Source organism: Fomitopsis serialis (assembly GCF_022376445.1).
Source record: "Fomitopsis serialis strain Sig1Antser10 chromosome Unknown B0H18scaffold_1, whole genome shotgun sequence".
Taxonomy (NCBI): domain Eukaryota; kingdom Fungi; phylum Basidiomycota; class Agaricomycetes; order Polyporales; family Fomitopsidaceae; genus Fomitopsis; species Fomitopsis serialis.
The window spans coordinates 766,352-778,148 of NW_025954961.1; the positions used below are offsets into that span (position 1 = coordinate 766,352).

The 11,797-nt window shown below is 57.1% G+C and overlaps 4 protein-coding genes across 4 annotated transcripts; 2 read left to right on the top strand and 2 right to left on the bottom strand.

The window, feature by feature from the left end:
* Positions 1-150: 150 nt before the first annotated feature.
* B0H18DRAFT_1112458 (heavy metal translocatin) lies at positions 151-4,416 on the bottom strand (the record flags this gene model as incomplete). The annotated part of the gene is made up of 11 exons (XM_048032817.1): positions 151-223; positions 280-368; positions 444-599; positions 655-789; positions 843-1,621; positions 1,700-2,353; positions 2,411-2,555; positions 2,609-3,167; positions 3,221-3,440; positions 3,473-4,275; positions 4,346-4,416. The coding sequence occupies 11 exons, from the start codon at positions 4,414-4,416 to the stop codon at positions 151-153; spliced, it is 3,684 nt and encodes a 1,227-aa protein (XP_047901102.1).
* Positions 4,322-8,915, top strand: B0H18DRAFT_1081016 (histidine phosphatase superfamily-domain-containing protein; the record flags this gene model as incomplete). Its single annotated transcript, XM_048031317.1, has 16 exons — positions 4,322-4,429; positions 5,016-5,235; positions 5,330-5,742; positions 5,820-6,025; positions 6,103-6,272; positions 6,341-6,813; positions 6,868-6,937; positions 7,006-7,031; positions 7,094-7,274; positions 7,313-7,500; positions 7,551-7,636; positions 7,704-7,991; positions 8,056-8,251; positions 8,434-8,573; positions 8,686-8,758; positions 8,826-8,915. The coding sequence occupies 16 exons, from the start codon at positions 4,322-4,324 to the stop codon at positions 8,913-8,915; spliced, it is 2,928 nt and encodes a 975-aa protein (XP_047901103.1).
* Positions 8,916-9,032: 117 nt separating this feature from the next.
* On the bottom strand, positions 9,033-10,395 carry B0H18DRAFT_1133512 (ubiquitin-conjugating enzyme/RWD-like protein; the record flags this gene model as incomplete). Its single annotated transcript, XM_048035573.1, has 4 exons — positions 9,033-9,618; positions 9,674-9,676; positions 9,734-9,844; positions 9,896-10,395. 4 exons carry the CDS (start codon positions 10,393-10,395, stop codon positions 9,408-9,410), a joined length of 825 nt encoding a protein of 274 aa, XP_047901104.1. The 3' UTR covers positions 9,033-9,407.
* A 391-nt stretch (positions 10,396-10,786) lies between these two features.
* B0H18DRAFT_1205552 (uncharacterized protein) lies at positions 10,787-11,734 on the top strand (the record flags this gene model as incomplete). Its single annotated transcript, XM_048036134.1, has 6 exons — positions 10,787-10,792; positions 10,849-11,065; positions 11,118-11,256; positions 11,314-11,344; positions 11,417-11,431; positions 11,489-11,734. The coding sequence occupies 6 exons, from the start codon at positions 10,787-10,789 to the stop codon at positions 11,606-11,608; spliced, it is 528 nt and encodes a 175-aa protein (XP_047901105.1). The 3' UTR covers positions 11,609-11,734.
* Positions 11,735-11,797: the final 63 nt, after the last annotated feature.

Below are 11,797 nucleotides of genomic sequence, written 5' to 3' on the forward strand. Positions count from 1 at the left end.
AAGGTATCAGTTACAATGTGTAAGTGGGGTATACCCGTAACATATCGTATCGTGGCGGTCATCCGGCATTATGACGTGCTGTGGTTGTCCTAATACAACATATAAGACATGTATGATACAGACGCGACTTCCGGGGACAGAACTGCGGTATCATTGTGCGAGTGCAGATGCAGGCGGCTTGTAAAGTTTCAGGGCAAGTGAACTGCAGACCACAGAGACAGAACTGCCAGGAGCGCTCAGTCAAGCCTTCACGTAGCGGGAAGATAAATATAGACTTACGATAGGGCCATAAGCAGCGACGCCCATGCCGGGGGTAGCCTGGCATTCCCAGCAGGGTAGATAACCCCGCAGCTATGGGGACAGCGATGCTGTTATAAAACAATGCCCAGAACTACATGCCATCGGGTGAGTGTTCGTCCAACTGGTACGATCGAGGCACTCACGAAGTTGAACTTCACCCGATTGAAGATCTTGCGCGACAAGTCCGTCAGGGTCAGCAGTGTGTATAGGTTTGCCGACACGAGGATAAAGGCCGCGCTGGAAATGGCCACGTCGCTGCCTGACCCAATGGCAATGCCGACGTCAGCAGCGGTGAGGGCCTGTGTGATACACGTTAGCGACTGGTTGCGGGTTGTCTACGTCTGTTCCACTTACAGGAGCATCATTGATGCCGTCGCCGACCATGGCTACAACGCATCGTTCGTTCAACTTCTGCTTGCCGAATAAACGCCTGATTGATGGTTGTACTCTCTTCATGCCGACCTGCTGCAACCACCGAATCCTGTCTGCCTGGATACTAGGGTCAGACTCTACTCGCGACCGTGCCAATAAGTATAACCCACTTTTTCATGCGGCAAGACACCAGCGATGACATTGGTTTCCGAGATACCCACCATCCGGGCAACCGCCTTCGCAGTGGTCTCATTATCTCCGGAGATCATCCATGTCCCAATGCCTTGACCATGTAGGTGCTCGATGACGCTCTTCGCCTCAGGCCTAAGCGGGTCCGCGATAGCGAACAGGCCGACCACAGAGAAAGCAGGCACTTCTGCCGACTCGTCGCATATGCCAAGCAGGACCACACTCTTGCCTTCCGACTTCCACGTATCGAGCTTGTTAGCCAACTTCCCATCGACGAAGCAGCCATGCTCCTTCATCCAGGCTTCGTTGCCAATGATAGCGGAGCAGTTGAGCGAGCCGAACGCGGCTTTCAAACCTCTTCCAGGCGTCTCGTCGAATGCGGAGCCGCTCTGCGACGACGCTGCATTGTCTAAACAGTATTGGCGAATGGCCGTTGCCAATGGATGTGAGCTCGCAGACTCGACTTCTGCAGCGATGCCGAGGATGACTTCGCGTGTCCACTTCGATCCCTCCGGTTGCCCCACAATCTCGACGTCGGTCACCTTCGGCTCGCCACCCTCGGTGAGTGTGCCAGTCTTGTCGAATACGACGATGTCGAGCTGGGCCGCCTCCTGGAATGCCTCTCCGCCTCCTCGCGCGAGGATGCCGTACTTCGCGGCAAGGCCCGAACCGACAAGTAACGCCGTGGGCGCTGCCAGCCCGATCCCGCATGGGCACGCAACGACGAAAACGGCAATAGCGAATTCCAGCGACCATACCACTGTGGAGTGTCAGGGTGTCGTACCGACGATGATCAGCACTCCCATTTCTAGTTAGCGCGAAAGGCTAAGAGACTCACCCCAACCACCGACGTCGATATCCAGATAGCTCGGAGGTAGTGCGCCGCCTAGTCCGAGTCCAAGCCAGGTAACCCAGGTGATGATGGCCAGGAGAGTTACGACAGGGACGAAGTAGCCCGTAATCATATCAGCGACGCGCTCGATGGGCGCGCGGCGGGTCTGTCCTTCGCGGACGACCTTGACGACGTGATCGAGCATCGTCTCGCCGCCGATCGCGTCCACTCTCACATCCACGACGCCTCCCTTGTTGATCGTCCCGAGGAAGACGTCGTCACCGACCTGCTTCTTGACCAGTCTCGACTCGCCAGTGAGCGAGCTCTCGTCGAAAGCACCGCTGTCTCCCGCAACAATGGTCCCGTCAGCAGGAGGGCTTCCTCCATGTTGTACCCGGACGATATCTCCGACCTCAAGAAGCTCGGCATCGATTCTCTCGATCTTCGTTCCGATGGCTGCGGTTAAGTCCGCCTCTTCTCGTATGGCATCGCCTTTTTCGAGGTCGACGTCTCCGAGCGTGGAACCGCTAGGTGATGGAGTATTGTCTTCTTTCGCTTCGGATGCAGGGACGACGATGAGAGCGGATGTAGGTCGCAGCTTTCCGAGCGCCGTTATGGCATCGGCTGTCCGACCCTTACTGTACGCCTCCAAGTATCGACCTGTCCGTTCGTTTCGGGTTACAGTCTGAGCAAGTATTCGTTGTGGAGAGTACTCACCGATGAGCAAAAACATGGTCAAAAACACTACGGAATCAAAGTAAGTCGTCGTGTCACCCTTCCCAGACGTCGATGCGGGCTGAGCCGCTCCCAGTGCCAACAATGCGATGGAGGCGAAATATGCAACGGAAACTCCGGAGGAAACCTGGAACCTCGATCAGTACACACCCTCGACGCTGCTGGAAACTCTGCACGTACCAAAAGGTTCATGCTGCCGAACCTTATAAACCTCTTCCACACAGGCATTCGGCTGCCGGGCCTCCAGAGTGCCCAAATCTCCTTCAGACTTCTGCGATGGAACATACCGGCACTGTAGAACATGACCGGCGTCGCACAGAAGAAGAGTGCCCATGACGCTCTCGAGGTGTTGCCTGTCCAGAAAGGCTCCATAAACCACATCCGTCCGGGCTGGTCGGATGGAAGGAGGTCCATACACACAATACCGATAATGAAGGTAGGTATGGCAGCGATGATGGCAAACAACAGGCGCTCCAGCAGGTGCCGCTGTTCGCGCTGTTGCATGCGCCTGGCACGGTCCTCGAGCGAAGGCGGGTGATGGACAGACGCGGTGAATGATGCTCCACTGGGTGAGGTCACGGATGAGATTCGGTCAATGATATGTCGCAGAGTGAAGGTAGGAGCGCATGGGGCGTAGGATATGCGGAGGATGTTGTCGGTGTGGTCCGTAATAGGTTTGAGGATAGTGACTTTATCGCCAAACGAAGAGAGAGCGTTCATAACTTTCTCTGGGCAGTGACTACGAGAACAGTGTCAACGTCCGCTACACGAATGTCAAATGCATCCACGCACCTGCAGAACATGCCGTCCACGCGGAGGGTAACGATACGCGGCCCTATCTCTGGTGACTTGTCCTTCTCGGACTTCACGGGCTCGACGCTCATGACCTCCGCCTCGTATCCGGCATCTTCTATGGCCTCGACGGCTTGTGGAACAACGTCTTTGTTCTCGACGACCAGCGTAGCAGACGCGCCCAACAGGTTAACGACGGGGTCGGACACGCCGGGTACGCCTTTGAGCACGTCCGTCACCGTATTGAAGCACGCGGCACAGTCATGCCGCCGACAGACAAAGTGACTCGCTGCGGCCCCTCCGCCTCTGCAATATTCGCTACCTTCGGAGCGGGAGGGACGTACAGCGGCTCGACGCTGATGACCTCCGCCTCATAGCCAACGTCCTCGACAGTCTCGGTGACAGTAGGGACGAGGCCAGCACTGTCCACGTTGAGCGTCGCAGAGTTACCCAGAAGGTTAACGACTACATCAGACACACCAGGCAACTCCGAGAGGGCATGGGTAAGCGCGTTCGAACAGGACGCGCACGTCATTCCGCCAATAGACAGCGTGACCCGTTGCCGACCGTCGTCGGCTACGGACGCCGGTGCAGGAGGAGTCCCTGCTGCCTTCTGCGGGGATGTAACGGTCTTCTCAGGGAAGTCATGGATCTCGCCTTCATCTACGAAGCTGCCTTTCTCGTGCTTCTCTTGCGCCATCGAAGAGGACTCCGCTTCGCGCTCGAGACTTCCCCTTTGCTCGGCCTGGCATGCTGCACAATGCTCGAAGTGTTTTTGCTTCTTGGGCGTGAACGAAGTGCCGAGCCGAGCGAGGTTGCTGGAGAGCGATAGAGACGCGAGAGGTGTGAGTGGCGTGTGCGGCGTTCGTGGTGGGCCGTCGTCATCCGGGTCGGAGACAATATCGAATCCGGCGTCGTCTATGGCTTCGTTAATCGCCGCTGAAGATAGCCCCTCGGGGTGTCTGATAGTGACCGTCTGCGTCACGATGGACACGTCCACGGACGTCGGAGCCGGCGAGAGCGACGCCAAAGCATTCTGTATGGAGAGCACACAACTACAAAAATAACATTTCGCGCGTTGGTGAGAGACCCGAAGGCGGAATGAGCGGGAAGTTCACGGCGCACCTGCTGCAATGGAGGTTGGAGAGGAAGACGGTAGTAACGACGTCGGATCCGTCTTGGTTTGGGTTCGTCATGGCGTCCATGTGTGTGCGTGGTCCGCGGCCGGTAGTGAGCCGGCGAGAGGACCGCAGAGCATATATAGACGGTCTCGCGGTCATGGCTGCGTGGGTGTACGTACGAAGGTCGTGAAGGAGGAAGCCGAAACGGGGAAATGACAGTGAGAAGGTTGAAGATATGTCGCCATAATATTCTATCCTTTACCCGAATCCACAAATTCGCTCACGAACGCACAATTGCCTCACCCAATGAGGCAGTCACGATCGCTCGCAATAATCTCTCATCGAGATCCCACACCTCGAGCGCCCGATCTGAGTAAGCCAGATCTCGTCCGGTAATACGACCCCGGTCACCGCGGCCATCGCCGGTTACGGTAAGTTGACGGCGATCTTTGGCCCGATCGCACCTCTCAGCCACCTTTCTGCAGCGAGCCGGACCTCGCTGCCGCTGCACGCGAGGCTCGAGCCTGTTCTCCGCATCCACGACGGTCCTACTTCCTCGACCAGCTGCGACTGTCCCGACACGTTTTATGGCAGATAGCCCACCGACTCACCGAGAGCGCAAGTCTCGCATGAACCTCTTCTATTCTCCGGAGCGCTCTTCGCCTCGTTCTCAGTCCATTCTCACCAGGTCTTCTACGCCTTCACCGAATGGCTCGCATTCCGACATTTCTGCTGTCACCGAACATGGAAAGCCTCCCATTATTCTTGGCATTTGCGCCATGGACATTAAGGCACGCTCGAAGGCAATGCGAGAGATCATCACTCGTCTAGTGGAGAGGGCAAGGGGTAACATAGAGGTCAAGGTCTTTGGTGACAAAGTCATTCTCGACGAAGGTATGTACGCGTGATCTACGTCTGTTTCTTTGAAATCCTCATGGGCTGTGGACTAAACCTATCTCCGCTGCGTCTTTACCCACCAGATGTCGAGAACTGGCCAGGTGCGATGTTCTCATATCCTTCTTTTCGACGGACTTCCCACTGGACAAGGCCATCCAATACGTGAAATTGCGAAAGCCCTTCTGTATCAACGACCTAGCGCCGCAAGCCCTGCTGTGGGATAGACGAATGGTCGGTGCTGTTCTCGATCATCTGAAGGTGCCAACACCTCGGCGCCTTGAAGTTTCTCGCGACGGTGGTCCAAAGGTCGACGATGAGCTCCGCGAGGCAATGAGGCAGAAGATCGGTATAGAGTTCAGTGGCTTCCAAGTCACACCGGAGGTCGGCATGAGTGAGGATGGCAATGCAATAGTCATCGACGGTCAGGTGATGGAGAAGCCCTTCGTCGAAAAGCCTGTCAGCGGTGAAGACCATAACGTGTACATCTACTTCAGGGTGGTGGGGGTCGCCGACTGTTTAGAAAGGCGAGCATCCCTTACCAATGAGGTCATGTGTTGGCTCTGAACGTTTGTCATATCCAGGTCGGCAACAAATCAAGTGAACTAGATCCCAATTTGAACTGTCCTCGGACCGACGGGTCGTACATCTATGAGAAGTTCGTGGACGTCGATAACTCGGAAGATATCAAGGTCTATACTGTCGGCAAGGACTATACGCATGCGGAAACCCGCAAGTCACCGGTGGTTGATGGTGTTGTACGACGGAACACAGACGGCAAAGAAATCAGGCGCGTCTCTAGCCATGCCCATGCAACGTTTTTCATCTTGATGACGACAGCTGACCGTCGTCCTCCCGTTCTCGCAGATTCATTACCCATCTAAGCGACGAGGAGAAGAAGTGGGCCGCGCGCATTAGCGAGGGTTTTGGGCAGACTGTATGCGGATTCGACATGCTCAGATGCGACAACGGCAAGACTAGTCAAGTCATTGACGTCAACGGCTGGAGTTTCGTTAAGGGCAACGAGTCCTACTATGGTACGTGCGCACCGATGCTTAGGAAACTGATAATTCAGGGACCGTTCTCACATACGTCTCGTTGGTAGACAAGGCCGCCGAAATGCTCGCTATGATTTGTGTCCAGGCTAGCGCTTCCGTCGAGCGTCCGCTGTCTGCTACCGAGGGTCCGGTGGAGGAGTCTCCGACGTGGCTCCTCAAGGCCAACGTGACAGTGTTCCGACATGCCGACCGAACGCCCAAACAGAAACTGAAGTTCAGCTTCCCGATTGACGAGCCGTGGACGCAGCCGTTCGTCCGCTTGCTTAACGGCGAGAAAGAGGAGATCATCCTCCGCGAGCGTTCGCAACTAAGCCATATCCAGACGGCAGTCGAGGAGGCGAAAGGTCTAGGAGCCGATGGAGAGGATTTAGCGAAGCTAACGCAATTGAGCAATGCATTGATCAGCAAAATCGAGTTGCCTGGGACGAAAGCCCAGCTGAAGCCCGTTTATTCGAAGAAGCAGGCTGGGCATTCGAGGAAGCTGACAAAGTTGACCTTGGTCTTCAAATGGGGTGGCGAGGTACGTGCTCACGCAGCGATCTTGCCACATATTACTCAATATCATTCTAAACAGTTCACGCACTCCGCAAGATACCAATCTCGCGATTTGGGTGAGAACATGAAGAAGGACATCTCCATTATGAGTGTGTTTTCGATGGTTACAAACATCTGCTATCCCATTCGCTGACAATACTCTGTGTGCTTTCCCCAGACAAGGACGTTCTCAAGAACGTGAAGGTGTGTACCTTATGTCGTCATGTTCACTCCGCTCGATCGGACTGAGACCACTCAATCTTTAGATCTATACTTCTTCAGAGCGTCGCGTTGTCGCCTCCGCCGAGATATTCGCCACATCGCTTTTCGATACCAATAAGGACCCCTACAATGCACAGGCCAGCGGCAGCTCTCGCACGTCGCAAGACGGGAGGGGGAGGGATGGCGGCGGCGGCGGTGCCGCGCTCAGTCCCTCTTCTGGGAGCGGTTTCCGCCCAAGCACGCCACGGCGCGAAGGCTCACAGTCGAATGCACCGAAGGCGCCGAACTTATCGTGCGCAAGGACCTGCTGGACGATTCAAACGCGGCAAAGGACCTCATGGACGATGTCAAGAAGCGTCTAAAGATTCTGTTGCGCCCAGGCGAGCCAGAGAAGCGGCCGGAGTTGACATGGCCGAAGAGTCTGAAGAAGGAGCCGGTCGAGGTCGTCAAGGTAAGTCCGGCGACTTCTAGTGCGGGACGCTTATTGACGTGTTCCTGCAGGAGGTCATTGACCTTCTGAGGCATTTTCGCGAAACCATGCGTCGGAATTGGGAGACGCTGGATGTCGACAAGATACAGGAGCGATGGTGCGTGATTGACGCGGTTGGCAGGAGGGTGACGACATTGACGCGGGTTGTTGTTGCGTTGATGCAGGTGCTGTGGGGACGAGCCCTGGCTTTTCCGCGAGCGGTGGGAAAAGCTGTTTGAAGACTTCTGCGACGTTAAGCAGGAGAAATTCGACCCGTCGCGCGTGTCGGAGCTCTATGACACGATTAAGTATTGTGCTCTGCACCACCGGACGTTCCTCTTCTCCATATTCAGCGAGAACGGACAACCAAGCTCGCAGCCTCATGACCGACAATTACACGAGCTGTACGGACGCGCCAAGGCCCTGTTCGACCTCGTGGCGCCACAAGAGTATGGCATTGAGCCGGAAGAAAAGTGAGCACTTGGCGCCTCACACACGGAGCCCAACATTGACTGTGACTGATACGATTCCTCGCAGGGAGGAGATTGGTGTGCTCACGTCACTCCCGCTGCTACGCAACGTCGTCGACGACCTCGAGAATGCGCGCAACAACGAAGAGTGCACTCTCACGCTGTACTTCACAAAGGAGAGCCACATTCACACCCTCGTGAACCTCGTCCTCCTCTCGGGGGTGCCCATCGCGAACCGGCGGATCCCCGAGCTCGACTACTGCGTGCGCCGTCTTGTTTTTTTCTCCTCGGCGCGCCCACTGCTGACTGTTGACATCACGACTTACCTCACACACTATCAACGCACAGTCACACATAACGTACGTGCCGTGGTCCTGTCGCTCCACGGGGAGCAGGACCCCATCGCGCATCTGACAAATCTGACACGCCGATCTGCAGGTTTGAGCTGTACGAGCGCAACCACGGGCGCGGCAAGTCAGACAAGGAGTACTCTATCCGGCTCTCGCTAAGCGAGGGCGCGCACTCGTCGAACGTCCTCGACTCCGCGCTGGACGCGCGCCACTCGCTCAACGTACAACCGCGCAGGTGAGTCACCCCGGATGGGATGGGACGGGATGGGTGCACCTGCGCCCTCCCTTCTCCCGTGCCCGCGTATCGCAAGCGACGTCCGTGCTGACGGACGCACCCCCTCCCGCAGGAAGCTGACGCAGCACCTGCCCTACAGTCTCGTCATCGAGAAGCTGTCCAAGCACTTCCACAGGCACATCGGCGTAAGTCCTTACGTCCCCGTCCCTCCCTGCATGCGACCAACTTAATTGAATCGCGCACGCGGATCAGGACGACGACACAGGGCCGGACGAGCCGTTCGAGACGATCGATGCGCTGAGCGCGCCGGTGGCGAACCAGAGCCCCGCGGACGACCCCTAGCAATCACAGTTGTGGCCGCATCTCATCCCGCTCCCGCCTTCGCCACCCTCGACTGCGACCTCATGGCCGACGGCGCCGTCCCGGTCTATGTCGGCGGCCGTATCGGTGGCGGCGTGCGAGGGGCGGGTCCCGCTGTGCATGCCTGGCGAGTGCTTCTCCAGGCTGTTGTGCACGAACACGGGGGTTTAGTGCAGTAGACTTTCTGCCTTTCTGTGTTGGTTCCTGACGACTTTACATGATTATGGACGTTCATGGCAACTTTGCAAGCGCTGCGGTGTCGCCATCGATGTGTATCTTCCTAGACGCATGTCTCGGGTATCATACAAGTAGGATATATAAGTACTGTACATCTGCTACTGCACTAGTTACGCATGACGTATTCTACGGTGTTCTGGCGTCGGACTCCCTACACCGGGTAGCCGCACGAGGCATCTGCGGGCTGGGGCTCGAGGAATCGAGGGTGGTTGTCAACACGTAAGTGTGAGTTACGTGTTACGGGACCTCGCTTTCGGTCCAATCGTGCAGGCCGAGCTTGGCGCGGAGGGTGTCTAGGTGCTCTGACTTGAGCTCGCGGAACTGCATCGCGTGCGAGCCCTTGCCTGCCATGGACGGGTGGTCGCGGTCAAACAACGCTGATGCGGATTGTGACAGCATTGACGACTGCGTAGCGAGAGCGGCAAAGGACGAGGTAGTGTCATGATATCTGCGAATTCGGTGAGTATCAGTGCCTGCGCGCGCGCGCGCTGTATGCAACTTACAATCTGCAGGCGTATCAGGGAGAACGTTCATATATTCAGTAGGCTGCACGTCAGGCTCACCTGTACGCTTCCTTATTCAGACTTTCCGCCTCCTTAATCTCGTCGAGGGCGTGTTTCTTGAACGCAGCTTTAATGAAGTGCAGCACGTCGAAGACATGGTGGTCCTTTGGTCTGTATAGCGATTGGCACCTGTCGCACACCCATTTAGGGTCAAGCACTCACCTCCACGGCCTGAAACGCGGTGCAAGGTTGAAGGTGCCATCCTGCTGTGAGATGAGCGGATGGAACACGTCGGTGACGAACTGGACGGTAGGCGGGCGCTCCGGGTAATTCGGAGGGAACACGAGACGGAATTTGAGAATCGAGTCGGCGTAGTATCCTGGCGACGCGTCGCAGTCGTAGTCAGCAACCGCAGCAGCCGCAGCTGAACGTGAAGGGGGCGCAAGTGCCGACGGGTACAGACCTTGGTGGACGAAGAAGACGGCGTCCCAGACGAGGAGGTCTGCGGGGGACGCGATGACATACATGCCCAGGGGACAGTGGCCGGTGTGGCGGAGGGAGGCATACTCGAGCGAGACGGTCGTGCGGGTGAGGGCGGGGCTGGCTGTGTCGGGCTTGGTGGCAGCGGCGGCAGAGGACGGGGCGCGTGAGGGCAGCCTGGATCTGGTCGCGGCGGAGAGGTCGATGGTGGGGGAGGCCACGAGGCCGCCGATTCCGAGCATGGCTGTGTGAACGCGCGCAGGCTAGGAGGAGAGCGGGCAGCAGACGAGACGAGCAGGATCACCACCGGGACACGGCGCGGCGTCCCTCGGCCACGGTGCGCTCGTTCTCGCGCAGCCAATCAGGAGCGTCAGCATCACGTGGAGAGCCCGGGGAGACGAGGGAGAGCTGCTGAGACGCCCAGAGGGCTGCCCGATGCCCCCCGCTCCGTCCGATATGGAAAGTCTAGGTCGGTGCGCTCCTCCGTGGCTCTACGATACAGCGCTTCAACACATATATACCCGCACCCGCCGCACATCTCCTCATCACACCGTCTCATCCACCTACTTGCCACCCTACCTTCCTCCTCCACTACTTTCGGGAAGTAAACCCTCTTGAGCACTCCTTGTAAAGATGAAGGTTGGTACCGACTAAACATCGTAACCAATCATGGTCTGACTTCAGTTGTCTTTCAGTTCGCTACTGAAGAAGAGCTCGCTGCCCACAACCGCGCTACCATCCGCGGCGCCCTTGAGGGCACAGCCGCAGGCCTCGCCCTCTCCGTACCCGGGTCCATATTCCTCCACCGCCGCTGGCCTGCCTACCGCGCCCTCCCCATCCAACTCAAAGCCATGTTCTGCATCTTCGTTACCGCGCCCCTCTACGCCATCCAGGCCGAGCGCCGCGGCGTCAGTACGACGAGTCGACATGGACGGGGCGGGCAAGCGCGAACTCGAGCGGATAGAGGCCCAGGAGGAGAGCCGGTGGAAGCGCCTCGGTACTGAGGAGAAGCTCAAGGACTGGGCCGTCCGCAACCATACAAGATCATCCTGGGATCTTGGGCAGCGGTATGGCGCTTGCTGGTGGTATTGTCTGGCGGACAGGTATGCATCTTCACTCCGTCCCGGACGCAATGTCGGAAACTGACAATCTACTTGCAGGCACCAGTCAGCCACCCAAAAGATTGTCCAAGTCCGTATGTGGGCCAGGGATTGACCATGGCGTGCTCATCGCCGCTGGGTCATGACCCATGCAAGTAGACAGGCCGCCGCCGAACACGTACGTCTTTTTCTGGACAAGCTGTGGACGCGGTGTCTGACATGCCATCTGTTATAGCGGCCGGTCGACCACACATGGAAGGGCATGGTGCAAGAGTTCGAGGACGAAGAACGTGCTCGCGAGCAGTACCAGCTCATGCACGCACCCGCACCCGCCCCTTCATCGTCGTCCTCATAAGCCACTATCCATCTCTCGGACCGTTCACGACCGTCATGCCACTATCCCCTAATCGCATCCTAATTTGTTAGAGTCGGTCTTGGTAGACATCACTCTAGACATACCATCTACGCTGCACGAGATTGGGATAAATTATATACACCCTGTATCTTTGACATCTAACTGTACACTGCCGATTCACGCGATCAA